General features: G+C 58.3%; 1 protein-coding gene across 1 annotated transcript; it reads left to right on the top strand.

Annotated features, from left to right (window-relative positions):
• Positions 1 to 1,136: 1,136 nt before the first annotated feature.
• sart1 (spliceosome associated factor 1, recruiter of U4/U6.U5 tri-snRNP) lies at positions 1,137 to 26,368 on the top strand. Its single transcript, XM_038787469.1, has 20 exons — positions 1,137 to 1,452; positions 2,537 to 2,591; positions 4,167 to 4,222; positions 5,526 to 5,655; positions 7,229 to 7,334; positions 7,545 to 7,622; positions 8,536 to 8,635; positions 9,902 to 10,044; positions 11,980 to 12,186; positions 12,300 to 12,418; positions 13,698 to 13,831; positions 17,248 to 17,369; positions 19,939 to 20,109; positions 20,980 to 21,090; positions 21,608 to 21,695; positions 22,334 to 22,424; positions 23,818 to 23,953; positions 24,871 to 24,960; positions 25,183 to 25,304; positions 26,182 to 26,368. Exons 1-20 carry the CDS (start codon positions 1,248 to 1,250, stop codon positions 26,198 to 26,200), a joined length of 2,283 nt encoding a protein of 760 aa, XP_038643397.1. The 5' UTR covers positions 1,137 to 1,247; the 3' UTR covers positions 26,201 to 26,368.
• The last annotated feature ends 305 nt before the right edge of the window (positions 26,369 to 26,673 follow it).

Below are 26,673 nucleotides of genomic sequence, written 5' to 3'. Positions count from 1 at the left end.
GAAAGCTCGGGGAAGGAGGGTGGAAGTGGGGTTAACTGGAATAGAGGGGTTATGGGGGAATAGAAGGCCAAGTCCACAGGAGTGACATTTGAACATTTAAAAAAAAATAATTGAAGGGAGGTCGCCGCTTTAAGAGGGCGGGGCAGCGGGAGAGAGGGACGGATGGAGCTGGCTTGACGTCATAGACCGGGGGCGGGCCGAGGGTGGAGAGGACGTGACGGCATACGCCGGGGGCGCACGAGGCTGAAGCGGACGTGACGGCATACGTCGGGGGCGGGCCGAGACTGGAGCGGCGTGACGTCAGACGACGGGGGGGGCGGAGGTTTGAGCGGATATTACGGCATACGTCGGGGGCGAGCCGTGGCTGGTGCGGACATGACGGCAGACGCCGGGGACGGAACGAGTCTTGAGCGGACGTGACGGCATACGTCGGGGGGGCGGGCGGGCAAGCGGCCGGAGCGGATATTGCGTCAGCGCGCGGGTGAAGGGTTAACGGGAAGTGGGCGACGGCCATCTTGATTGGAGGCGACGATTGTTTTTCTCTCTGAAGCGGAGAGGCCGAGAGCGCGTCCCCGGGGCAGAGCGGGAGCGCGCCCAACGCGCGCGTCCGTCACTCCCGCCGGCGGAGGGAACAGGGGGGGTGCTCGTGCTCGGCGGGTCGCGGGGGGCCCACGCCGTCGTTCGGCGCGTTCGCGGGGGGCCGGCGCGCGCTCCTGCGATTCAGAGCGCGTCCGTGAGTCCAGCGCTCGCTCCCGAGGAGGGTCTGTGCTCGCTCCCGAGGGGAGGAGGGTGCGCGCTCGCTCCCGAGGGGAGGAGGGTCTGTGCTCGCTCCCGAGGAGGGGGAGGGGGGTCTGCTCGCTCCCGAGGAGTGTCTGTGCTCGCTCCCGAGGGGAGGGGGAGGGTCTGTGCTCGCTCCCGAGGGGAGGAGGGTCCACGCTCGCTCCCGAGGGGAGGGGGAGGGTCAGTGCTCGCTCCCGAGGGGAGGGGGAGGGTCTGTGCTCGCTCCCGAGGAGGGGGAGGGGGGTCTGCTCACTCCCGAGGAGGGTCTGTGCTCGCTCCCGAGGGGAGGGGGAGGGTCTGTGCTCGCTCCTGAGGGGAGGGTCTGTGCTCGCTCCCGAGGGGTGAGGGTCCGTGCTCGCTCCCGAGGGGAGGAGGGTCCACGCTCGCTCCCGAGGGGAGGAGGGTCCACGCTCGCTCCCGAGGGCAGGGGGAGGTAGTTCTGCTCCCGTGCCCCCGGCCCGGGCACCATGGGCTCCTCCAAGAAGCACCGAGAACGGGACCGCGGCGCTGACGACTCCGGCCGCCACAAGAAGCACAAACACAAGGAGCGGAAGCAGCGGGCGGCCAGCCGCGAGCGGGAGGGGCGGCGGCACCGAGAGAGGGAGCGGCGGACGGCACCGGGAGACGCTCCGCCAGAGCGCCGCATCAAGAGGGAGAAGAGTGAGGATGCAGGTCCGAGGCAGGGCAGACCTCGCTGGGGGGGGGGGGGGGGGTTACAACAGGGGCATGGTGATAGGGAGGGGGTGGGGGTGGCTGTGTGATGTATCCAGTTTTGGGGCTGACAAACGGCAAGTCACATTCTAAACACAATGCCAGGCAATGACCATCTTCCACAAGAGAGGGTCTAACCATCGCCCCTTGACATTCAATGGCGTTACCATCGCTGAATCCCCCCCAATCAACATCCCGGGGGTTACCATTGATCAGAAACTGAACTGGACCCAGCCACATTAATACTGTGGCTACCAGAGCAGGTCAGAGGCTGGGAATCCTGCGGAGAGTAACTCACCTCCTGACTCCCCCCAAAGCCTGTCCACCATCTACAAGGACACAAGTCAGGAGTGTGGGGGAATACTCTCCACTCGCCTGGATGAGCGCGGCTCCCAACAACTTGAGAAGCTCGACACCATCCAGGACAAAGCAGCCCCGCTCGATCGACACGCTAACCACAAACATTCGCTCCCTCCACCCCCCCCCGATGCACAGCGGCAGCCGTGCGCACCGTCTACAAGACGCCCCGCAGACACTCGCCAAGGCTCCATTGACAGCACCTTCCAAACCCGCCACCTCTACCGTCTAGAAGGACGAGGGCAGCAGCAGACGCACGGGGAACTCCCCCGCCTGCAAGGCCCCCCCCCCCCCCGAGCCGCTCGCCATCCCGACTCATAAATATATCGGCCGTTCCTTCACTGTGGCCGGGGTCAAAACCCTGGGAACTCCCTAACAGCACTGTGGGTGTACCGACACCACATGGGGCTGCAGCAGGTTCAAGATGGCGGCTCACCCACCACCTTCTCGAGGGGCAATTAGGGATGGGCAATAAATACTGGGCCCGCAACCGATAAATGTATTAAAAGAATCAGAGTTGTGATGATTGTGTGGGCTTTGTTGTGCGATATGTGGGGTCCTGGCTGATTGTCTGAGGGGGCTCTGTGTTTACCTATGGAATAGATGGAGGGGGGCGGGGGTGGGTTACTGTGTTTTCTGTCGCCCGTTGATGAACTTTCTTCTCACCTCCCATTCTCTCCACCTTCAGCTGCTGGAGGGAAATCGGGTGCTGCCAGTGCCTCTCTGAGCATCGAAGAGACAAAGTGAGTGAATGAACGTCGCCATGAATGAACGAGGACCTCTCTTTCCCCCCCCCCCCCCCCCCCCCGGCCCTGCCCAAATGTCCAGCACAGAAATGGGTCCATCAGCCACGTGAACCTCCCATCCCAACTTCATGTCACCCTCAACTGTGTACACTTGTGTGTGTGTGTGAGAGAGACTGTGTGTGTGAGAGAGACTGTGTGTGTGAGAGAGACTGTGTGTGTGAGAGAGACTGTGTGTGTGAGAGAGACTGTGTGTGTGAGAGAGACTGTGTGTGTGAGAGAGACTGTGTGTGTGAGAGAGACTGTGTGTGTGAGAGAGACTGTGTGTGTGAGAGAGACTGTGTGTGTGAGAGAGACTGTGTGTGTGAGAGAGACTGTGTGTGTGAGAGAGACTGTGTGTGTGAGAGAGACTGTGTGTGTGAGAGAGACTGTGTGTGTGAGAGAGACTGTGTGTGTGAGAGAGACTGTGTGTGTGAGAGAGACTGTGTGTGTGAGAGAGACTGTGTGTGTGAGAGAGACTGTGTGTGTGAGAGAGACTGTGTGTGAGAGAGACTGTGTGTGTGAGAGAGACTGTGTGTGTGAGAGAGACTGTGTGTGTGAGAGAGACTGTGTGTGTGAGAGAGACTGTGTGTGTGAGAGAGACTGTGTGTGTGAGAGAGACTGTGTGTGTGAGAGAGACTGTGTGTGTGAGAGAGACTGTGTGTGTGAGAGAGACTGTGTGTGTGAGAGAGACTGTGTGTGTGAGAGAGACTGTGTGTGTGAGAGAGACTGTGTGTGTGAGAGAGACTGTGTGTGTGAGAGAGACTGTGTGTGTGAGAGAGACTGTGTGTGTGTGAGAGAGACTGTGCGCGTGTGTGAGAGAGAGACTGTGCGCGTGTGTGAGAGAGAGACTGTGCGCGTGTGTGAGAGAGAGACTGTGCGCGTGTGTGAGAGAGAGACTGTGCGCGTGTGTGAGAGAGAGACTGTGCGCGTGTGTGAGAGAGAGACTGTGCGCGTGTGTGAGAGAGAGACTGTGCGCGTGTGTGAGAGAGAGACTGTGCGCGTGTGTGAGAGAGAGACTGTGCGCGTGTGTGAGAGAGAGACTGTGCGCGTGTGTGAGAGAGAGACTGTGCGCGTGTGTGAGAGAGAGACTGTGCGCGTGTGTGAGAGAGAGACTGTGCGCGTGTGTGAGAGAGAGACTGTGCGCGTGTGTGAGAGAGAGACTGTGCGCGTGTGTGAGAGAGAGACTGTGCGCGTGTGTGAGAGAGAGACTGTGCGCGTGTGTGAGAGAGAGACTGTGCGCGTGTGTGAGAGAGAGACTGTGCGCGTGTGTGAGAGAGAGACTGTGCGCGTGTGTGAGAGAGAGACTGTGCGCGTGTGTGAGAGAGAGTGCGTGTCTCACTCCCAGACTGGGCCCAGCATTCCCCCCCCCCCCCCCCCCCTCCCCCCCACAGTGCGGTTATGTAGCCGTTTGATGGCTGCAGATTGTTTCCCGTGGGCTTGCTTGACTCTGGGCACGTCCCGAGGTAGTGAGATGCTGCGACGTTTCTGAAACGCAGAGGTCTTTTCTAATTGTTCTCTTGATATCCTCATCAGCAAACTGCGGGCCAAGCTGGGGTTGAAGCCGCTGGAGGTGCAGGAATCGAAAAAAGGTGAGCGGAATGTCGGCACGGTGGTCCCCTCGCTGGGGGGCGGGGGGGGGGGGGGGGGGGCGTGAGAATCCGAGCATCGGTCAGATTGAACAGAGCGGGCTAGGAGGAGACGAACCAGAGTGGCCTCGAGGGATGGACGAGACTACAGTGAGGCTGGGGTCGTTCTCCTCGGAGCGGGTAAGGAGGGGGGGGGGAGACTGAATCGAGGTGTTCAAAATCAGGAGGCGTTTGGATACAGGCGACGAGGAGGAAGTGTTCCCCAGTTGGTGGGAGGGTGGGTAACCGGCGGGGGGGGGGGGGGGGGGGGTGGGTGGGGGGGGGGGGGGGGGGGAGATGGAGGAGAATCGGTAAAAGACCCAGAGGGTTGGGGGGGGGGGGGGGGTGGGAGATGAGAATGTTTTTTGACACAGCGCGTTGTTGTGATCTGGAAGGTTCTGCCCGAAAGGGCGGTGGAAGCAACTTCAACAGGAACTTCCAAAATGGGGGGATGGGGTGGCACGGTGGTGCAGTGGGTTAGCACTGCTGCCTCACGGCGCCGAGGACCCGGGTTCGAATCCTGGCCCTGGGTCACTGTCCGTGTGGAGTTTGCACATTCTCCCCGTGTCTGCGTGGGTTTCGCCCCCACAACCCAAAGATGTGCAGGGTTAGGTGGATAGGCCACGCTAAATTGCCCCTTAATTGGGAAATAATGAATTGGGTACACTAAATTTATTTTTAAAAAATAAAAGGGGGGGGGGGGTTTGCAGAAATACTCGGAAAGGGGGAATCTGCCGGGATATTGGGGGGGGGGAGGTGTTAAACCCCAGCCTCCTAAATGAAATGAAAATGGCTTATTGTCACGAGTAGGCTTCAAATGAAGTTCCTGTGAAAAGCCCCTAGTCGCCACATTCCGGCGCCTGTTCGGGGAGGCTGGTACGGGAATCGACCCCGTGCTGTTGGTCTGCTTTAAAAGCCAGCGATTCAGCCCAGTGCTAAACGGCAAGAGGTCCCATGGCCTCCCAGTGGGGGCAGAGCCGGGGGGAGTTCCTCCTCCGATGTTTGCCCCGCGTCACCCGCCCTCATCCCTCTGCTATTGGTGGGATCTTGCTGTGCGCAGATGGGCTGGCCGGATTTCCTGTGTTAGAGGGGGGGGGGGGGGGGGGGGGGGGGGGGGGGGGGGGGGGGGGGTGGTGGCGATACGTCGCTTGTGCCCCGTCTCGTGTTTGCACCCAGGGGCCGGCGAAGGGTGCTGTAGGAACGCAAGCTGATTTTTCTCCCACTCTCTCTCTCTCTCTCTCCCCATCCCGTCTTCCTTTTCACGCAGCCGAGATCGGGACAAAGGAGGATCCGGTTCTGGTGCCGGCGATTAACCCTATCGCCGCCAAACAGCAGGAGGACATTCGGGTGAAGCTCGCTGCCCTTAAGGAGAAGCGTCTCCTCAACCAGAAACTCGGGTAGGTCTGGCCTGACGAGGGAGAGACTTCGATATCCCTCCGGGTCCCGGGTCTCGGTAAAGTCCGAATAGGGTTGGGTGGAGAGATTGTGGTCATGTCACTGAGCTAATGCTCGGAGTGGGGGGGGGGGGGAGAGGGAGGGGAGAGAGAGAGAGAGAGAAAGAGAGACACTGGTCCGAATCACCAGGGCAATTTAAATTCAGTTAATAAGATCTGGAATTATATGGGCGGCGCAGTGGTTAGCACTGTTACATCGCAGCTCCAGGATCCCGGGTGCGATTCTCGGCTCGGGTCACCGTCTGCACGTTCTCCCCCCCCCCCCCCCCCCCCCCCGTGTCTGCGTGGGTTCCCTCCGGGTGCTCCGGTTTCCTCCCACAAGTCCCCGAAAGACGTGCTTGTCGGGTGAATTGGACATTCTGAATTCTCCCTCCGTGTACCCGAACAGGCGCCGGAATGTGGCGACCAAGCGATTTTCACAGCCCTCAGTGCCGTGACGCAGCAGTGCTAACCGCTGCGCCGCCGTGCCGCCCACGGCCGACTCTTAACCGCCCCCCCCCCTTCTGAAATGGGCCGAGCGAGACGGTCGGTTCAAGGGGGCAATTAGGAACGGGCAACAAACTCTGGGCCCGGTTCAGCGACACCCCCATCTCACTAAAGAATAGGTGGGGGAAGGTGGGATGACGGAATGTCTGTACCACGGGCATGTTTGCAGGCATTAACCTCTTGTGATAGGGAGTTCGATGCCACTGCTATGTCTGCTGAACCCAAAGGCAGGTTCTCGTCTCATTGTCTGCTGGGAAGGTGGTCCCGAGCAGTGTCCCTCGCCAGTGTTTTTGCCCACAGGGGTTTTGCCATGGCCCAGTGCTCCTGGAGCAGGGCAGGGAGGCAGGTCTACCTCCGCCGGAATGGGAATCGGACCCTCGCTGTGGGTGTTATTTTGCACCACGCTCTGGGCGAATTCAAGTCGGTTCCGCGGTAATTGTCCTCGTAACGCCGGGGGCTGCGATGGGTTTATTCGTTGGTGGGATGTGCACGTAGCCAACACTCGAGCTCGACGCCATCCAGGACAAAGCAGCCCCGCTCGATCGACACGCTGACCACAAACATTCACTCCCTCCACCCCCCCGACGCACAGCGGCAGCCGTGCGCACCGTCTACAAGACGCCCCGCAGCCACTCGCTCCTTCGACAGCACCTTCCAAACCCGCCACCTCTACCGTCTAGAAGGACGAGGGCAGCAGCAGATGCACGGGGAACGCCCCCGCCTGCAAGCTCCCCCTCCCTCCGAGCCGCTCGCCATCCCGACTCGGAAATATATCGGCCGTTCCTTCACTGTGGCTGGGGTCAAAATCCTGGGAACTCCCCTCCCTAACAGCACGGCGGGTGTACCTACACCACACGGGGACTGCGGCGGGTTCAAGATGGCGGCTCACCCTGCCACCTTCTCAAGGGGCAATTAGGGATGGGGAATAAGTGCTGGGCCCCGCCTCTCGCGCGCACATCTCTCGGACAATTGTTTCCCGAAACACTGGCGGGTTTGCAGACCTTGACTTGCCCCCCTGTTCTCCTGGCAGGAAAGTGAAATCTCTGGGGGACGACGATGCCTGGCTCGATGACGCCATGGCCTGGGTGGAGAAGAGCAGGAAGCTGCAGAGAGAGAAGGAGATGGCCGAGAAGCGGGTAAGTACGGGAGGGGCAACTTGATCACGCCACTCGGGCGCCGCCCATCCGAGGGCAGCAGTGACCCCCCACTCGCACCTCGGCCGGCGAGCGAGGAGATTTGGGCCTTTTGGTGCGTGGGGTGCGTAGCCTCGGTCGCACCCAGGATGCCGAGAGCCATCCCAATTCCCTTTTGCGCTCGGCCAATGACCTTCTGTGAATTGATTGCAGGCGAAACTCCTCGAGGAGATGGACGAAGAGTTTGGTATCAGCAACCTGATCGAGGAGGAGTTGCAAACCCAGAGACAGGTGAGTTTGTTGTCGGGCGTTGCTGTATCGTTTGAAGTGACCACCTTGACGTCGTTCGGCCTGGCTCACTCTTTCTAAACTGGGACACACATTTCCGGTGGCATTGCCATCCTCGTTGTTGGCCGGGGGGGGGGGGGGGTCATCAGCGATTTTAGGGGAGGGTTTAGGAGGAGGACAAGGTGGCGGTGGAGAGGGGGTGAAGGCTAAGAGGAGCTGGGGGATGCCGCTGGAAGAGAGGGGGGGGGCTGTGTGGTTTTGAGGTGCTGCGGCGGGCGAATGCGAGGCTGGGGTTGGCGCAGAATGCAGGCGATACACGGAGCGCCCCCTGACGAAGCCGAGGAGGAGCCGGCTGGTTGAGGGGGCGGAGGATATTCGTGAGCGGTGCGGGAGGAGCCAGCCGATCGTGTACATGTTCGGGCCCTGCCCGCAGTTGGGAGATGTTTTCGAGGCCATTCTTCACCCGGTCGGCGATCTTGCACGTGGACTTGGAGCCGAGTCCCCTGGGTGTCAGGGGTCGCGGACGGGAGAGCCAAGGCAGGTGTTTTAGCCTTCATCCCGTCGATCGCTCGCAGGCTGGGTCGGAGGTCAGCTCCTCCACCCTGTGCCTCGGGGGGGGGGGGGGGGGGATTTAATGGAATTCTTGTACTTCGAATAGTTGAAATTCAGGGGGGAGTGGGTTTCTGTGACCATACCTGCGGCAGGGAGCCCAGCCCCACGTGGGGCCTTGATCTTGGTATACAAAAGAGGCGGAGGAGGAGGCGAAGAGTTCTTGGACATCCGCGCGCCCGCGATACACTCAGCGACCAGCGGGAGAGCGGAGTGTGAGTCTGAGAGAACCGTGATGGTAACCGCTTCCTTCTCTTCTCTCCTCCCCCCCCCCCCCCCCCCCCCCCCCCCTCGTTCTCTTTCAAAGACTGCCTACACGTCCCGGGACCTGAAGGGACTGACCGTCCAACACGATATCGAGGCTTTCAAGGAGGGAGAGGCGGTGGTGCTGACCCTGAAGGACAAAGGTAAGGAGGGGCTGGGGCTAAAGGAAATGTCAAAACTCGGTAACGACAGGAAGGAAATCTTCGGAAACCACCACCGTGGCATGAAAATGAAGAGATTCAAAAACCCAGAGATGCGGGGAGGGGGCATTGAGGGCGAGTAAATAGGGTCACGGTACAAGTCGGCCTAGGATCGCATTGATGGAGGGGCTGAATGGCCTCCCTGTGGATAGGCTGCGCTCCTCTCTGAGCGTATGAGGTGCGACTCTGGGAGAATAGGGCGCACGTGACTATTATTTATGATGGCGGGCCGAAGAATCGGGGCGGAGGGACGATTTGAATGGATGGTTATCGGGACAGCGGCTCGACAGCGGGCATGGCAAAAGAGGGGTTGGTGGGATGGTGGAGAATGTTTGGGGAGAGGTGGTTGTTTCTGAGAGGGTTTCGGGGCAGGGTGGAGCTGAGGGTAAGAGCTCTCGCTGGGGGAAGACAGGGCGGAAGATGGCGCCGTGCCCCATAACCCTGTGATTTCTCTCTCCTCTCTCTTTCTCTCTTCTCTTTTCTCTCTCTTTCCTCTCTCGCTCTCTCTTCTCTCTCGCTCTCTCTTCTCTCTCGCTCTCTTCTCTCTCGCTCTCTTCTCTCTCGCTCTCTTCTCTCTCGCTCTCTTCTCTCTCGCTCTCTTCTCTCTCGCTCTCTCTTTCTCCTCTCTTCTCTGTCTCTTCTCTGTCTCTTTCCTCTCTCGTTTCTGTCTCTTCCCTCTCTCGTCTCTGTCTCTTCCCTCTCTCGTCTCTGTCTCTGTCTCTGTCTCTGTCTCTGTCTCTACCTCTGTCTCTACCTCTGTCTCTACCTCTGTCTCTACCTCTGTCTCTACCTCTGTCTCTACCTCTGTCTCTACCTCTGTCTCTACCTCTGTCTCTACCTCTGTCTCTACCTCTGTCTCTACCTCTGTCTCTTCCTGTCTCTTCCTCTGTCTCTTCCTCTGTCTCTTCCTCTGTCTCTTCCTCTGTCTCTTCCTCTGTCTCTTCCTCTGTCTCTTCCTCTGTCTCTTCCTCTGTCTCTTCCTCTGTCTCTTCCTCTGTCTCTTCCTCTGTCTCTTCCTCTGTCTCTTCCTCTGTCTCTTCCTCTGTCTCTTCCTCTGTCTCTTCCTCTGTCTCTTCCTCTGTCTCTTCCTCTGTCTCTTCCTCTGTCTCTTCCTCTGTCTCTTCCTCTGTCTCTTCCTCTGTCTCTTCCTCTGTCTCTTCCTCTGTCTCTTCCTCTGTCTCTTCCTCTGTCTCTTCCTCTGTCTCTCAGGGGTCCTGGACGAGGAGGATGACATCCTCGTCAACGTCAACATCTTGGACAAGGAGCGGGCCAACAAGAATGTGGAGCTGAAAAAGAAGAAGCCAGACTACAAGCCCTACGAGGAGGAGGAAAGTATCGACGACATGGCAGTGGTGGGTTGCAGGGCATTGTAACAGGGAGGGGTCTTGATGAGGTTGTCCTTGTTCAGGCAGACAGAGGCCCTCGTGCGTCTCTCTCTGCGGTTAGCCGATCCAGATTCCCGTTAGAAAGAGAGGGGAAATCAGCCAGGGTTTCTGCTCCTGATCACTGTCCAGTGATCCCTGGGTTAGAGAGAGAGAGGGGAAATCAGCCAGGGTTCCTGCTCCTGATCACTGTCCAGTGATCCCTGGGTTAGAGAGAGAGCGGAAATCAGCCAGGGTTCCTGCTCCCAGTCACTGTCCAGTGATCCCTGGGTTAGAGAGAGAGGGGAAATCAGCCAGGGTTCCTGCTCCTGATCACTGTCCAGTGATCCCTGGGTTAGAGAGAGAGGGGAAATCAGCCAGGGTTCCTGCTCCTGATCACTGTCCAGTGATCCCTGGGTTAGAGAGAGAGGGGAAATCAGCCAGGGTTCCTGCTCCTGATCACTGTCCAGTGATCCCTGGGTTAGGGAGAGAGGGGAAATCAGCCAGGGTTCCTGCTCCTGATCACTGTCCACTGATCCCTGGGTTGGAGAGAGAGGGGAAATCAGCCAGGGTTCCTGCTCCTGATCACTGTCCAGTGATTCCTGGGTTAGAGAGAGAGGGGGGAAATCAGCCAGGGTTCCTGCTCCTGATCACTGTCCAGTGATCCCTGGGTTAGAGAGAGAGAGGGGAAATCAGCCAGGGTTCCTGCTCCTGATCACTGTCCAGTGATCCGTGGGTTAGAGAGAGAGGGGGAACCAGCTAGGGTTCCTGCTCCTGATCACTGTCCAGTGATCCCTGGGTTAGAGAGAGAGAGAGGGGACATCAGCCAGGGTTCCTGCTCCTGATCACTGTCCAGCGATCCCTGGGTTAGAGAGAGGGGAAATCCGCCAGGGTTCCTGCTCCTGATCACTGTCCAGTGATCCCTGGGTTAGAGAGAGAGAGGGGAAATCAGCCAGGGTTCCTGCTCCTGATCACTGTCCAGTGATCCGTGGGTTAGAGAGAGAGGGGGGAAATCAGCCAGGGTTCCTGCTCCTGATCACTGTCCAGTGATCCCTGGGTTAGAGAGAGAGAGGGGGGAAATCAGCCAGGGTTCCTGCTCCTGATCACTGTCCAGTGATCCCTGGGTTAGAGAGAGAGAGCGGGGATATCAGCCAGGGTTCCTCCTCCTGATCACTGTCCAGTGATCCCTGGGTTAGCGAGAGAGGGGAAATCGGCCAGGGTTCCTGCTCCTGATCACTGCCCAGTGATCCCTGGGTTAGAGAGAGAGGGGAAATCAGCCGGGGTTCCTGCTCCTGATCACTGTCCAGTGATCCCTGGGTTAGAGAGAGAGGGGATATCAGCCGGGGTTCCTGCTCCTGATCACTGTCCAGTGATCCCTGGGTTAGAGAGAGAGGGGATGTCAGCCGGGGTTCCTGCTCCTGATCACTGTCCAGTGATCCCTGGGTTAGAGAGAGAGGGGAAATCAGCCGGGGTTCCTGCTCCTGATCACTGTCCAGTGATCCCTGGGTTAGAGAGAGAGGGGAAATCAACCAGGGTTCCTGCTCCTGATCCCTGTCCACTGATCCCTGGGCTAGAGAGAGAGAGGGGAAATCAGCCAGGGTTCCTGCTCCTGATCACTGTTCAGTGATCCCTGGGTTAGAGAGAGAGGGGGGAAATCAGCCAGGGTTCCTGCTCCTGATCACTGTCCAGTGATCCCTGGGTTAGAGAGAGAGGGGGAAATCAGCCAGGGTTCCTGCTCCTGATCACTGTGCAGTGATCCCTGGGTTAGAGAGAGAGAGGGGAAATCAGCCAGGGTTCCTGCTCCTGATCCCTGTCCAGTGATCCCTGGGTTAGAGAGAGAGGGAGAATCGGGGACTAATTGGGAGAGCACGGGACAATGGGTCGATTGGCCTCTGACCTTTCTCTCGTCCCGCTTTCTTTTCCCAGTGCAAAGCCAAGACGATCCTGTCCAAGTACGACGAGGAGATCGATGGGGAGAAGAAGAAGTCGTTCCGGCTGGAGGCCGGGGGGATAGCCGACGGCTCGTGGGAGAGGGAACTGCAGCAGATCCGGGAGAACCTGCGCAACGAGGCGCAGACGCTGGAAATGCCGCAGATGAAGCTGGCGTCCGAGTTCTACACCGAGGAGGAGATGGTGAGGCACGCGGGCTGGGGGAGGGGGGAGGTCTGCTTGTCCTGACGCAGCAACGCCCCCCCCCCGTGTTGCTCTGGGCCCGGCCACGACTCTAACCTCAATCTTTCTCTCAGGTCACGTTTAAGAAAACAAAGAGGCGGGTGAAGAAGATTCGGAAGAAGGAGATGGCGCTAAAAGCGGACGACCTCCTCACCCAGGGGCACGAAAGCACCGTTAAAGACTACGGGTCCAGGTGGGTCGCGCCCTGACTGCCCTTTCATGGCGCGGGGGGGGGGGGGGCAACATTTGTTGCCATTAGGGGGCAGCACGGTAGCATGGTGGTTAGCATCAATGCTTCACAGCTCCAGGGTCCCAGGTTCGGTTCCCGGCTGGGTCACTGTCTGTGCGGAGTCTGCACGTCCTCCCCGTGTGTGGGTGGGTTTCCTCCGGGTGCTCCGGTTTCCTCCCACAGTCCAAAGATGTGCGGGTTAGGTGGATTGGCCATGCTAAATTGCCCGTAGTGTCCTAAGAAGTAAGGTTAAGATGGGGGAGTTGTTGGGGTACGGGTATAGGGTGGATACGTGGGTTTGAGTAGGGTGATCATGGCTCGGCACAACATCGAGGGCCGAAGGGCCTGTTCTGTGCTGTACTGTTCTAAATCCCTAATTGCCCCCTTGAACCGAGTGTCTCGTTCGGCCCATTTCAGGGGGGGTGGCAGTTAAGCGTCGACTCCGTTGCTGCGCGTGGGGTGGGGACATTAGTCAACCAGATGTTTTTCTTTAACGACAATCGATGATCGTTGTCACGGTCGCCGTCACCGAGACTGGTTTTCAAATGGAAAGAATGAGCTGAAAATAATAATCGCTTACTGTCTGTCACGAGCAGGCTTCAAATGACGTTACTGCGAAAAGCCCCTAGTCGCCACATTCCGGCGCCTGTTCGGGGGAGGCCGGTACGGGAATCGAACCGTGCTGCTGGCCTGCCTTGGTCTGCTTTCAAAGCCGGCGATTTAGCCGAGTGAGCTAAACCAGCCCCTTCAACCAAATCCTTTCGACGCCTCCCAAACCCGCCCCCTCTACCGTCTAGAAGGACGAGGGCAGCAGCAGACGCACGGGGAACACCCCCGCCTGCAAGTCTCTCCCCCCCCCTCCGAGCCGCTCGCCCATCCCGACTGGGAAATATATCGGCCGTTCCTTCACCGTCAAAATCCTGGAGCGCTGGGGGCGGGCAGCAGGGTGGCGCAGTGGGTTAGCCCTGCTGCCTCACGGCGCCGAGGTCCCGGGTTCGATCCCGGCTCTGGGTCACTGTCCGTGTGGGGTAGGTGGATTGGCCACGCTAAATTTTAAGATGATTTAAATAAACAAAAATCCTCCCTAACAGCACGGCGGCTGCACCTACGCCGCCCGGGACTGCCGCGGGTTCACGGTGGCGGCTCACCCACCTCCTCCCCGTGGGGCAATGAGGGATGGGCGCCCCCACCCCCCCATTCGAGAGGCAGGGGATATTCATTCTGATGGCCCCACTTTCCGCAGGGATCGAGGTCGAGGCTGGAAATCCAATAGCGGGGCCGGGGCGGAGGGCGATGCAGAACAAGGAGAGGCTGCTGCTCCAGAGGTACAATCCACCTCCGATGACGTGCGTGTGGAAAGCATGGACATTAGTGATGGTATGTCCAGGTGGGCGCCGCGGTTGGGTTGGTGATGCCACTTGCGAACTTGGCCAGATTGGGTAAGGATGACCGATCCCCCTTCCCGAAAGAGCAACACTGACCCACCCGTCACTCCTCCCAACCTCAGCAGTGCCCCTGTCGTCTCTCCCACCCTCCCAACGCACTCATATATTCCACCCGCTAACCTCCCACGTGCCCTCCGCAAGCTTGAACTCATCTGGAACTTCCCTCGGTGTCCCGGCTCACAGCGACTCCCGTTTCCCCCTATCACCCTCATCGTGCTTCCTGTCGTAGACCTGCTCCAGGCCCGGCCACCCTCCCAATCTCTGCAACCTCCTCCAGCCCCTACAACCCCTCCCTATCTCTGTAACCTCCTCCAGCCCCTACACCCCTCCCTATCTCTGTAACCTCCTCCAGCCCCTACAACCCCTCCCTATCTCTGTAACCTCCTCCAGTCCCTACAACCCTCCCTATCTCTGTAACCTCCTCCAGCTCCCGACAACCCTCCCTATCTCTGTAACCTCCTCCAGCCCCGACAACCCTCCCTATCTCTGTAACCTCTTCCAGCCCCTACAACCCTCCCTATCTCTGTACCTCCTCCAGTCCCGACAACCCTCCCTATCTCTGTAACCACCTCCAGCCCCTACAACCCTCCCTATCTCTGTAACCTCCTCCAGCCCCTACAACCCTCCCTATCTCTGTAACCTCCTCCAGCCCCGACAACCCTCACTATCTGTAACCTCCTCCAGCCCCTACAACCCTCCCTATCTCTGTAACCTCCTTCCAGCCCCTCCAACCTCCCTATCTCTGTAACCCCTCCAGTCCCTACACCTCCTATCTCTGTAACCTCCTCCAGCCCCTACAACCCTCCCTATCTCTGTAACCTCCTCCAGCCCCTACAACCCTCCCTATCTCTGTAACCTCCTCCAGCCCCTACAACCCTCCCTATCTCTGTAACCTCCTCCAGCCCCTACACCCTCCCTATCTCTGTAACCTCCTCCAGCCCCTACAACCCTCCCTATCTCTGTAACCTCCTCCAGCCCCATAACCCTCCCTATCTCTGTAACCTCCTCCAGCCCCTACACCCTCCCTATCTCTGTAACCTCCTCCAGCCCCTACAACCCCTCCCTATCTCTGTAACCTCCTCCAGCCCCTACAACCCTCCCTATCTCTGTAACCTCCTCCAGCCCCTACAACCCTCCCTATCTCTGTAACCTCCTCCAGCCCCTACAACCCTCCCTATCTCTGTAACCTCCTCCAGCCCCTACACCCTCCCTATCTCTGTAACCTCCTCCAGCCCCGACAACCCTCCCTATCTCTGTAACCTCCTCCAGCCCCTACAACCCTCCCTATCTCTGTAACCTCCTCCAGCCCCTGCAACCCTCCCTATCTCTGTAACCTCCTCCAGCCCCTACAACCCTCCCTATCTCTGTATCCTCCTCCAGCCCCTACACCCGTCCTATCTCTGTAACCTCCTCCAGCCCCTACACCCCTCCCTATCTCTGTAACCTCCTCCAGTCCCTACAACCCTCCCTATCTCTGTAACCCTCCAGCCCCCTACACCCCTCCCTATCTCTGTAACCTCCTCCAGCCCCCTACACCCCTCCCTATCTCTGTAACCTCCAGCCCCCTACACCCCTCCCTATCTCTGTAACCTCCTCCAGCCCCCTACACCCCTCCCTATCTCTGTAACCTCCTACAACCCCTCCCTATCTCTGTAACCTCCTCCAGCCCCCTACACACCTCCCTACCTCTGTAACCTCCTCCAGCCCCTACAACCCCTCCCTATCTCTGTAACCTCCTCCAGCCCCTACACCCCTCCCTATCTCTGTAACCTCCTCCAGCCCCTACAACCCTCTCTATCTCTGTAACGTCCTCCAGCCCCTACAACCCTCCCTATCTCTGTAACCTCCTCCAGCCACTACAACCCTCCCTATCTCTGTAACCTCCTCCAGCCCCGACAACTCTCCCAATCTCTAACCTCCTCCAGGCCCTACAACCTTCCCTATCACTGTAACCTCCTCCAGCCTCGACAACCCTCCCTATCTCAGTAACTTCCTCCAGCCCCGACAACCCTCCCTATCTCTGTAACCTCCTCCAGCCCCTACAACCCTCCCTATCTCTGTAACCTCCTCCAGCCCCTACAACCCTCCCTATCTCTGTAACCTCCTCCAGCCCCTACAACCCTCCCTATCTCTGTAACCTCCTCCAGCTCCCTACAACCCTCCCTATCTCTGTAACCTCCTCCAGCCCCTACAACCCTCACTATCTCTGTAACCTCCTCCAGCCTCTACAACCCTCCCCATCTCTGTAACCTCCTCCAGCCCCTACAACCCTCCCTATCTCTGTAACCTCCTCCAGCTCCCTACAACCTTTCCTATCTCTGTAACCTCCTCCAGCCCCCTACAACCCTCCGAGATCTCTGCAATTCCGGCCTCTTGAGCTTCTCCCGATTCCCATCGCTCCACCATTGTCGTCTGTGTGTGTCTGTCTGTGTGTGTGTCTGTCTGTGTGTGTGTCTGTCTGTGTGTGTGTGTCTGTGTGTGTGTCTGTCTGTGTGTGTGTCTGTCTGTGTGTGTGTCTGTCTGTCTGTGTGTGTGTCTGTCTGTCTGTGTGTGTGTGTGTGTCTGTGTGTGTGTGTCTGTGTGTGTGTGTCTGTGTGTGTGTGTCTGTGTGTGTGTGTCTGTGTGTGTGTGTCTGTGTGTGTGTGTCTGTGTGTGTGTGTCTGTGTGTGTGTGTCTGTGTGTGTGTGTCTGTGTGTGTGTGTGTCTGTGTGTGTGTGTCTGTGTGTGTGTGTCTGTGTGTGTGTGTGTCTGTGTGTGTGTGTGTCTGTGTGTGTCTGTCTGTCTGTCTGTCTGTCTGTGTGTCTGTGTGTGCGTGTGTCTCTGTGTGTGTGTGTGGGTGGGGGCGGCCTTTCCCCTCTCTGTCAGTGGCGGCTGTTCATTTAAAGATGCTATTTCAACGGCAGTGCACGTTTCAGAAATATCTGGTGAGTGGGTCAGAGTTCCAGAGCAATCCCTGTCCCCAACTCATCCTGATCCTGACGGGACACGTGTTTCCCCTTCCTATCGGAGGCTGAGTTTAGCCGTTCACACCCCTGGGACGTCGCAGTCTCCCCCGGAGGCCGGGAAGTGGGAGGCAGACATGTCGCAAATTGAAAACTGGCGGTCGGATGGGACACGACCGAGGTTGGCTGCGACGACCCCCCCCCCTCTCTCTCTGGATAGCTGTCTGGCGGTACCCTCGAACCGTCTCTCCCGGAGGTGAGGGAAGGGGGGGGGGGGCTCCCCAAAGCGATTCACAGTCAATAAATGTCGGGGGAGGGGGCGGGGTTGGGGGGGGGGGGGGGGGGGGGGGGGCGGCCGCGGCCTGGCTTGACCAACCTGACTCTGTGCATATATCCCCCCCCTCAGATGAAGCCCGCGCTCCCGACTCTCCAGTGGCCATTGAGGAGGACGAGGCCGAGATGGAGCTTCAGAAACAGCTACAGAAACAGCGGCGACTGAGACAGATGAACAGGCAGCCTACGGACAAGGTGAGGCCGCAGCCGTCACAAAGGAGACTGGCTGGGGACACGGTGAGGGGAGGGGCGTGTCGGGGTCTGGGGTCCCGTCCCCGTCCCCCCCCCCCTCTGCCGGTGTTCTCGTGCATCTCGGCAGGCGACTGCTCCCCTCCTGAAAGCTGCAGTCAGGGCTCCGCGCAGACCCCGTGATTGAACCTGAACAGGCACCATCGCTCACCCGTTACAGCTTTCACCCTTTACGTGACTGAGGGAGCTCGGGAATTGGTTTACGTGAGAATACACGGTGAACAAACGGACACATTCTCCCCCACTCCCTGTGGGAGCGAGTCCCACATTCTCCCCCACTCCCTGTGGGAGCGAGTCCCACATTCTCCCCCACTCCCGTGGGAGCGAGTCCCACATTCTCCCCCACTCCCTGTGCGAGCGAGTCCCACATTCTCCCCCACTCCCTGTGGGAGCGAGTCCCACATTCTCCCCACTCCCCGTGGGAGCGAGTCCCACATTCCCCCCCCCACTCCCCGTGGGAGCGAGTCCCACATTCTCCCCCCACTCCCCGTGGGAGCGAGTCCCACATTCTCCCCACTCCCTGTGGGAGCGAGTCCCACATTCTCCCCCACTCCCCTTGGGAGCGAGTCCCACATTCTCCCCCACTCCCCGTGGGAGTGAGTCCCACATTCCCCCCCCCACTCCCCGTGGGAGCGAGTCCCACATTCTCCCCCCCACTCCCCGTGGGAGCGAGTCCCACATTCTCCCCCCCACTCCCCGTGGGAGCGAGTCCCACATTCTCCCCCACTCCCTGTGGGAGCAAGTCCCACATTCTCCCCCACTCCCTGTGGGAGCGAGTCCCACATTCTCCCCCACTCCCCGTGGGAGCTAGTCCCACATTCTCCCCCACTCCCCGTGGGAGCCAGTCCCACATTCTCCCCCCACTCCCCGTGGGAGCCAGTCCCACATTCTCCCCACTCCCTGTGGGAGCGAGTCCCACATTCTCCCCCACTCCCCGTGGGAGCGAGTCCCACATTCTCCCCCACTCCCCGTGGGAGCGAGTCCCACATTCTCCCCCACTCCCCGTGGGAGCGAGTCCCACATTCTCCCCCACTCCCCGTGGGAGCGAGTCCCACATTCTCCCCCACTCCCCGTGGGAGCGAGTCCCACATTCTCCCCCACTCCCCGTGGGAGGGAGTCCCACATTCCCCCCCACTCCCCGTGGGAGGGAGTCCCACATTCTCCCCCACTCCCCGTGGGAGGGAGTCCCACATTCTCCCCCACTCCCCGTGGGAGGGAGTCCCACATTCTCCCCCACTCCCCGTGGGAGGGAGTCCCACATTCCCCCCCCACTCCCCGTGGGAGGGAGTCCCACATTCCCCCCACTCCCTGTGGGAGGGAGTCCCACATTCTCCCCCCACTCCCCGTGGGAGGGAGTCCCACATTCTCCCCCACTCCCTGTGGGAGCGGAGTCCCACATTCCCCCCCACTCCCGTGGGAGCGAGTCCCACATTCTCCCCCACTCCCTGTGGGAGCGAGTCCCACATTCTCCCCCACTTCCCCGTGGGAGCGAGTCCCATAGTCTCCCCCACTCCCTGTGTGGGAGCGAGTCCCACATTCTCCCCCACTCTCTGGGTAAAGAAGGTTCTGAATTCACGATTGACTATCACGCTTTTAAAAAATCTTTCTGTTCAGTATTCGTATTTTATATCCAACAATTTATAAATTTGCCCGGAGAAGCCAACACATATATTCACCAAGCAAGTGTCTTCACTAAACTGTAACCATGGACGCCCCCCCCCCCCCCCCCCCCTTATCACCCTCACCCTCTCCAAGTCGGTGAATGGCCTCCACGTCCCGCGGAGCCCCTCTGCCGGCCCACGGGTGGCAAATTCCATTTTCTGCGGCCTGAAGAACTCCATGACCACCCCACCTTGACGGCCCCCCCCCCCCAGTTTCTGCTCTTCCCCGCCAGAGGAGACATTCTCTCCCTCGGCGCCCTCACTCGCAAACCTTTCCGAATTATGAAGACCTCCGTTTAAGTCACTCCCTCCGCCGCCTTTTATCAAGAGAGAGAGAGAGGCGAGGCCCCTGCCACCGATCCTTTCCTGATCTTTATACCCACACGTCTCCGGGATGGGACTCGGAATCCTCTCTGCCCCCTCGCCAGTGCCTCGATCTCCCTTTTTATAATACAGAGACCACAGCAGTGCTCCAAGTGTGGTCTGAGCAGAGGTTCCACACAGGTTTAGCCGAACGCAAACGCTTCTCAATTCTGGCCGTGTACAAATAGCACCGAGTATTTGGTTAGTTTTTCCCCCCCCCCCCAGAGATTGCTAACCTGTGTCGAAACTTTTAGTGGCTGACGTATCTGCGCACCGAGATTCTCTGCCCCCAACCAAACTCTTACCTTCCAAGTGACTGTGGTCCGCCGGGGACCTGGGAGTTTCCGGCTGCGATTAGATCCGCGTATCCGCTGTGTGGAGTCACGGCGGACGCTGCCCCCCCCCCCCCCCCCCCCCACAGAACGGGCGCGGCCTATTTCAAACCAACAGCAAAGACAAAAGGGCCCCACCTTCTCCCCCCCTCTGCCCAGGTTGTGGACATTGCGAAGAAACTGAAGTCGGAACGCAAGGACGAGGACGCGGACGAGCTGGAGAGGAAGGGGCTGATTGTCTTCAACGCCACGTCGGAGTTCTGCCGGACGCTGGGAGAAATCCCAACCTACGGGCTGGCTGGGAACCGGGAAGAGCAGGAGGAGCTGCTGGTGAGAGTGAGCAGAGATTGACGGGCAAGGTGCAGAGGGAGGTTTACTCTGTATCTAACCCCGTGCTGTACCTGTCCTGGGAGTGTTTGATGGGGACAGTGTAGAGGGAGCTTTACTCTGTATCTAACCCCGTGCTGTACCTGTCCTGGGAGTGTTTGATGGGGACAGTGTAGAGGGAGCTTTACTCTGTATCTAACCCCGTGCTGTACCTGTCCTGGGAGTGTTTGATGGGGACAGTGTAGAGGGAGCTTTACTCTGTATCTAACCCCGTGCTGTACCTGTCCTGGGAGTATTTGATGGGGACAGTGTAGAGGGAGCTTTACTCTGTATCTAACGCCGTGCTGTACCTGTCCTGGGAGTGTTTGATGGGGACAGTGTAGAGGGAGCTTTACTCTGTATCTAACCCCGTGCTGTACCTGTCCTGGGAGTGTTTGATGGGGACAGTGTAGAGGGAGCTTTACTCTGTATCTAACCCCGTGCTGTACCTGTCCTGGGAGTGTTTGATGGGGACAGTGTAGAGGGAGCTTTACTCTGTATCTAACCCCGTGCTGTACCTGTCCTGGGAGTGTTTGATGGGGACAGTGTAGAGGGAGCTTTACTCTGTATCTAACCCCGTGCTGTACCTGCCCTGGGAGTGTTTGATGGGGACAGTGTAGAGGGAGCTTTACTCTGTATCTAACCCCGTGCTGTACCTGTCCTGGGAGTGTTTGATGGGGACAGTGTAGAGGGAGCTTTACCCTGTATCTAACCCCGTGCTGTACCTGTCCTGGGAGTGGTTGTTGGGAACAGTGTAAGGGGGAGGGAGAGTTGTGTGTAATCATGGTCTTGAACCGATGCTGACGTTCCTATCATTACCCTCCGCCCCGGCAGGATTTTGAGGTGGAGAACAAGGAATTATCGGACGATGAGATGGAGATGGACCGGGACGAGACTGTGGGCTGGAGCACGGTGAATTTGGACGAGGAGAAGAAGCAGCCGGAGGTACGAGGCGGCCAAATGATTTCCTTATGGGCGAGGGGGGTGCTTGCCGTGCCACTATCGCCCTGTCCCTTTTGAGGCGGCAGCTGGCAGGTCGTGTCCGACTCTGGGCACCACTCTCCCAGACGTTTGTCAGAGCCTCGGAGTGGGTGCGTAGCCGGTCGACCAGATTATTCCCGGGGGTTTGAGAGGGTCCAGTTAACGTGGAGAAGCTGGGTCTGTTCCTCGTCAAGCGCCGGTCCGGTGGGTGGGTGGGTGTGGGCGGGGGCGGGGGGGGGGGGGAGGGGGGGGACGAAACAGTGTCACTTTGTAAAATTAACAGGAGAGCCGGTTGTTTATCGCATTGGGATCTTCCTCTGCCCCATTTCCTGGGTGCCCACTTCAAAATAAAAAGATAAAAGGTATTACGTTGGGTACGAAATGGTTTTGGGAAGGTTCTGAAAGACCCGTTCACATTACCACCCTTTTTATATCCCGTGTGTCTCACTGTCTCTTTCTCCCCCCCCCCCCCCCCCCCCAGTTCCTGGCCATGTCCACCACCATTCTGGATGAAGAACCCATCGTCAATTGTGGCCTAGCAGCCGCGTTGCACCTCTGCAGGAACAAAGGTTGGTTCATCGACGCAGGTTAAGGGGGGGGGGATTTAATCGAGGCGGGGTTCAAAATCGGGAAGGGGGTTTGGATAGAGGTGACGAGGAGGAAACCTTTCCCGGGTGGTGGGCGGGTAACCAGAGGGTGGACACACACACACACACACACACACACACACAGATTGAGGAGAATCTGTAAGAGAACCGGAGGTGGGGTGGGATGAGAGCCATTCGATGCTGTGAAATTGTGGGGGGGGGCGGAGGAAATGTCTGGCCTCACCCCCCCCCCCCCCCTCTCGGCTGTGTCTGCTGATCGCAGCGGCAGCCCATTTTCACACTTCCCAATCGATGCTCGGTGACCCCCCCCCCTTTGCTGGCAGACGTGTGAATTCCGGGGGGGGGGGCAGGGCCTGCCTGCGCAGTTTCCCTAGTCGAATAGCTGACCGCCGCCAGGTGTTGCGAGGGAGGTTGGCGTAGGTGAGGGGGGGGGGGGGGGGGGGGTTAGGATTCGGAATGTTTTTTTGTTGTGGGGAAGGGGGGGATGTGTGTTGATCAACGTGGGGTGTGGGTTCATGAGGAACTTGACTAAACCCCCCCCCCCCCAACACCACCGGAGACGGGTGTCTGTGACGTTCACTCCTCTTATCCCGTTCCAGGTCTCCTGGACACCACGATGCAGAAGGTGGCCCGGGTCCGCTCCTCCGTCAAGACACTCCCGTCGACGGTTTACGCCATTGAAGACAAGATGTAAGCGACTACTCCGTGGGTGGGGGTGGGGCGGAGCTCTGAGCTCGGGGCGGGGGGGGGGCAGGGTCCTCAGGCGGTAGCTCCAAGGCTCCTAACTTGTGCCTCCTAGATGGTGGGCAGGCTTTGGGCACTTTGGAAGGTCCAACGCATGTAGGAACTACACAGTACGCGGTAGAACTCTTGTGAGTACTGACCGGCAGAGAGATCTGGCCGTGCATGTCGACCGATCATTGAAAATGGCAACGCATGTGGATAAGGTGGTCAAGGCATGCTGGCCTTCATCGATCGGGGGCATTGAATATAAAAATTGGCAATTGTCATGTTGCAGCTGTACAGGACCTTAGTTGGGCCTGATTTGGAATATTGTGCACAATTCTGGTCGCCACATTACCAGGAGGATGTGGAGGCTTTGGAGAGGGTGCAGAAGCGGTTTGCAGAAGGATGTTGCCACGCCTGGAGGGCATTCGCTATGAGGAGAGGTTAGATAAACTCGGTCTGTTCTCACTGGAACGACGGAGGTTGAGAGGCGACCCGACCGAGGTCGACAAGATTATGGGCAGCACGGTAGCACAAGTGGCTAGCACTGTGGCTTTACAGCGCCAGGGTCCCAGGTTCGATTCCTGGCTTGGGTCACTGTCTGTGCGGAGTCTGCACGTTCTCCCCGTGTCTGCGTGGGTTTCCTCCGGTTTCCTCCCACAGTCCAAAGATGTGCAGGTTAGGTGGATTGGCCGTGATAAATTGCCCTTGGTGACCAAAAAGGTTAGATGGGGGTAGGGTGGAAGTGAGGGCTTAAGTGGGTTGGTGCAGACTCGATGGGCCGAATGGCCTCCTTCTGCACTGTATGTTCTATGATGATCTATAAGTGGAATGGAGAGTGGACAGTCAGATGCTCTTTCCTAGTGTAGGAGAGTCGAGTACTAGGGGACATAGGGTTTAAAGTGTGCGGGGAAAAGTTTAGAACAGATGTACGAGGCAGGTTTTTTTTACACAGGTGGTAAATATATGGAACGCGCTGCCTGGGGAGGGGGTGGGAGCCGGTACGATAGTGGCATTTAAAGGACATCTAGACAAATGTATGAATAGGGTGGGAATGGAAGGATACGGACTCCGGAAGTGCAGACGGTTTTATTTTAGGCAGGTACCATGGTTGGCGCAGGCTTGGAGGGCCGAAGGGCCTGTTCCTGTGCTGTATTGTGTCAGAGGGATTCCCAGCCTCTGACCTGCTCTGGTAACCACAGTATTATTTGGCTGAGTTCAGCTGAGGGATGGATCTGCCTGCCTCGAGCGAATTGTTACGACTAAATATTTGAGAGCGACGATATCCTGCGCCCTGTGACGGGGGGCGGGTCTCGCCAAACCAGCCCGCGACTCTAACCGTGTGACCTCAATGCAGGCTGATAGACGACAAGTACAGTCGGCGAGAGGAATATCGGGGCTTCACCCAGGAGTTTAAGGAGAAGGAGGCCTACAGGCCAGACGTGAAGATCGATTACGTGGACGAGTCCGGAAGGAGGCTAACTCCCAAAGAGGTAAAAACAAACCCGCCCGCCCCGCAATCCAGGCCCGGTTCCCCCCCCCCCCCCCGTGCTGCGCTCCCTCGACGGATGGCCGTTAAACTGGGCAGCGCAGTGGGTTAGCCCTGCTGCCTCACGGCGCCGAGGTCCCGGGTTCGAATCCCGGCTCTGGGTCACTGTCCGTGTGGAGTTTGCACATTCTCCCCCGTGTCTGCGTGGGTTTCCTCACAACCCAAAAGATGTGCTGGGTAGGTGGATTGGCCTCGCTAAATTGCCCCTTAATTGGAAAAAATAATTGGGTACTCTAAATTTACTTTAAAAAAACAAAAAACTGGTTCTCCCACTGTCCCTGGCCCAATATCTATCCCTCCACCAACAGCACTGAAAGCAGATGATCTGGGCCACTGTCGCAGGCTGTGTGGCACCCACACCTCTTTTTAAAAAATTAAATAACTTTACAGGGATGCCCCTCCCCAATTGCCCCTCGAGAAGGTGGTGGGTGAGCCGCCATCTTGAACCCGCTGCAATCTGGTGTAGGTACACCCGCTGCGCTGTTAGGGAGGGGAGTTCCCAGGATTTTGACTCCGGCCACAGTGAAGGAACGGCCGATATATTCCGGAGTCGGGATGGCGAGCGGCTCGGGGGGGGGGGGAACTTGCAGGCGGGGGCGCTCCCCGTGCGTCTGCTGCTGCCCTCGTCCTTCTAGACGGTAGAGGTGGCGGGTTTGGAAGGTGCTGTCGAAGGAGCGAGTGGCAGCGGGGGCGTCCTGTAGACGGTGCGCACGGCTGCCGCTGTGCGTCGGGGGGGGGGGTGAATGTTTGCGGAGGGGGCGCCGATCAAGCGGGGCCGCCCCCCGATCGGCGGGGAGGACCGTCTGCGCGATCGGGACTGTGCACTTTTTGAACCAACGGTTGGCATTTTGCCGCAAACAGGCTTTCAGGCAACTTTCTCATCGATTCCACGGGAAAGGATCTGGGAAGATGAAGACTGAGAAACGGATGAAGAAACTGGAAGAGGAACACGTGAGTCGGACATTATTTTCTGCCTTTTCCATGCCCCCACTCCCCAGTGCGAGTCACGGCTCATCCCAAAGCCCCTCGCCTGATGTCCAGGTCCCTCCCGGGCCCACAGCTGACTCAACCCCCCCCCCCCCCCCCCCCCCACATCCCCGGGAGTGCAGTGTCGGCCCACCCGCCTGTCCATCTTGGCCACACTCTTGTCAAACGGTTTCTCTTTTTCTCCAGCTGCTGAGGAAGATGAGCTCCAGCGATACGCCCCTGGGAACGGTGGCTCTGCTCCAGGAGAAGCAGAAAGCGCAGAAAACGCCCTACATCGTGCTGAGCGGCAGTGGCAAGAGCATGAACGTGTACGTACAGCCAAGGTTCACTGGACGGGCGGGGGTTGTCCAATGAGGAGAGGCTGAGAAAATCGAGTTCTTATTCTCTGTAGCTTAGAAGAAAGAGAGGCGATCTCATTGAGACCTAAAGGGGTTTTGATAGGGTGGATGCGAGATTGCTCCCCGCTGGTCCGGGAATCCAAGTTGGGGGGGGGCGATCATTTTAGGACTGTGATGAGATTCTTCATTTGGGGAAGGTGTCGGCCATTTTGGGGACTGAGATGAGGAGAAATTTCTTCGCTCGGGGAAGGAGTCGGCCATTTTGGGGTCTGAGATCAGGAGAAATTTCTTCGCTCAGGGAAGGAGTCGGCCATTTTGGGGACTGAGATCAGGAGAAATGTCTTCGCTCGGGGAAGGAGTCGGCCATTTTGGGGACCGAGATCAGGAGAAATTTCTTCGCTCAGGGAAGGAGTCGGCCATTTTGGGGACTGAGATCAGGAGAAATGTCTTCGCTCGGGGAAGGAGTCGGCCATTTTGGGGACCGAGATCAGGAGAAATTTCTTCACTTGGGGAAGGAGCCGGCCATTTTGGGGACTGAGATGAGGAGAAATCGACCTCGGAGGGTTCTGGGTGCTCCATCGTTGAATATATTTAAGGCTGTGGGAGATACAGGTCTTTGGTCCCTTGGGTGGATTATGGGAAATAGAGAGCGGGTAGAAAAATAGAGTCAAAGCGCCAGATCAGCCATGATCGTGTTAACTGGTGGAGCAGGCTCGAGAGGCCCAATGGTCAAGTTCTTTGTACGGTATTCAGACCCTGTATTGGGGCGGATGGGGTTTGTCGTTTGTGTTGACTTTCTCCTGGTGAGGTGTTGTTTTCAAGCCTGCGTCTTGCCTTTCTCTTACAGAAACACGATAACAAAATGAGAGTTGCCGACACTGGTACTGAGAGGGCGACGCTGGCACACCGAGAGGATCGAGGGGCGGGGGGGAGGAAGTGGGTTGTAAATTGGTTGCTGGGCAGATGATGCTATTTTATTTCAATCTCATGTTTTCCTTCTGTATATTAATTAAAAAGACACTTTTTTTTCCTAACCTGCCTTGTGACTTTGTGTGCGCGTGTGACCTGGAGCAGGTATTGATGTGTTCGGTCTGCCCTGATCACTGTAAACTCGAATGGTCTACTGTTCCTTTGAATGGTTCCCAAACTTCCTTTCAAATGTTTCCAACAAAGGGGCAATTTAGCGTGGCCAATCCACCTAACCCAAATCCTTTTGGGTTGTGTAGGGGGGTGAGACCCACGCAGACACGGAGAGAACGTACAAACTCCACACGGACAAGTGACCCCGGGTCCTCTGTGTCGTGCTAACCACTGCCGTGCCGCCCACATCGAACCAAAT

The sequence above is a fragment of the Scyliorhinus canicula genome, chromosome 31 (genome assembly GCF_902713615.1).
Source record: "Scyliorhinus canicula chromosome 31, sScyCan1.1, whole genome shotgun sequence".
Lineage (NCBI taxonomy): Eukaryota > Metazoa > Chordata > Chondrichthyes > Carcharhiniformes > Scyliorhinidae > Scyliorhinus > Scyliorhinus canicula.
The sequence above is the reverse complement of the archived record's forward strand: the minus strand, read 5'-3'. Positions and strand labels throughout refer to the sequence as shown.

Coding starts and splice junctions, on each gene's coding strand:
- sart1 (XM_038787469.1), top strand. CDS start 1,248: ATGGGCTCCTCCAAGAAGCACCGAGAACGGGACCGCGGCGCTGACGAC. Junction 10,045..11,979: donor GTATCGACGACATGGCAGTG/GTGGGTTGCAGG, acceptor TTCTTTTCCCAG/TGCAAAGCCAAGACGATCCT. Junction 20,110..20,979: donor AAGAGCAGGAGGAGCTGCTG/GTGAGAGTGAGC, acceptor CCGCCCCGGCAG/GATTTTGAGGTGGAGAACAA.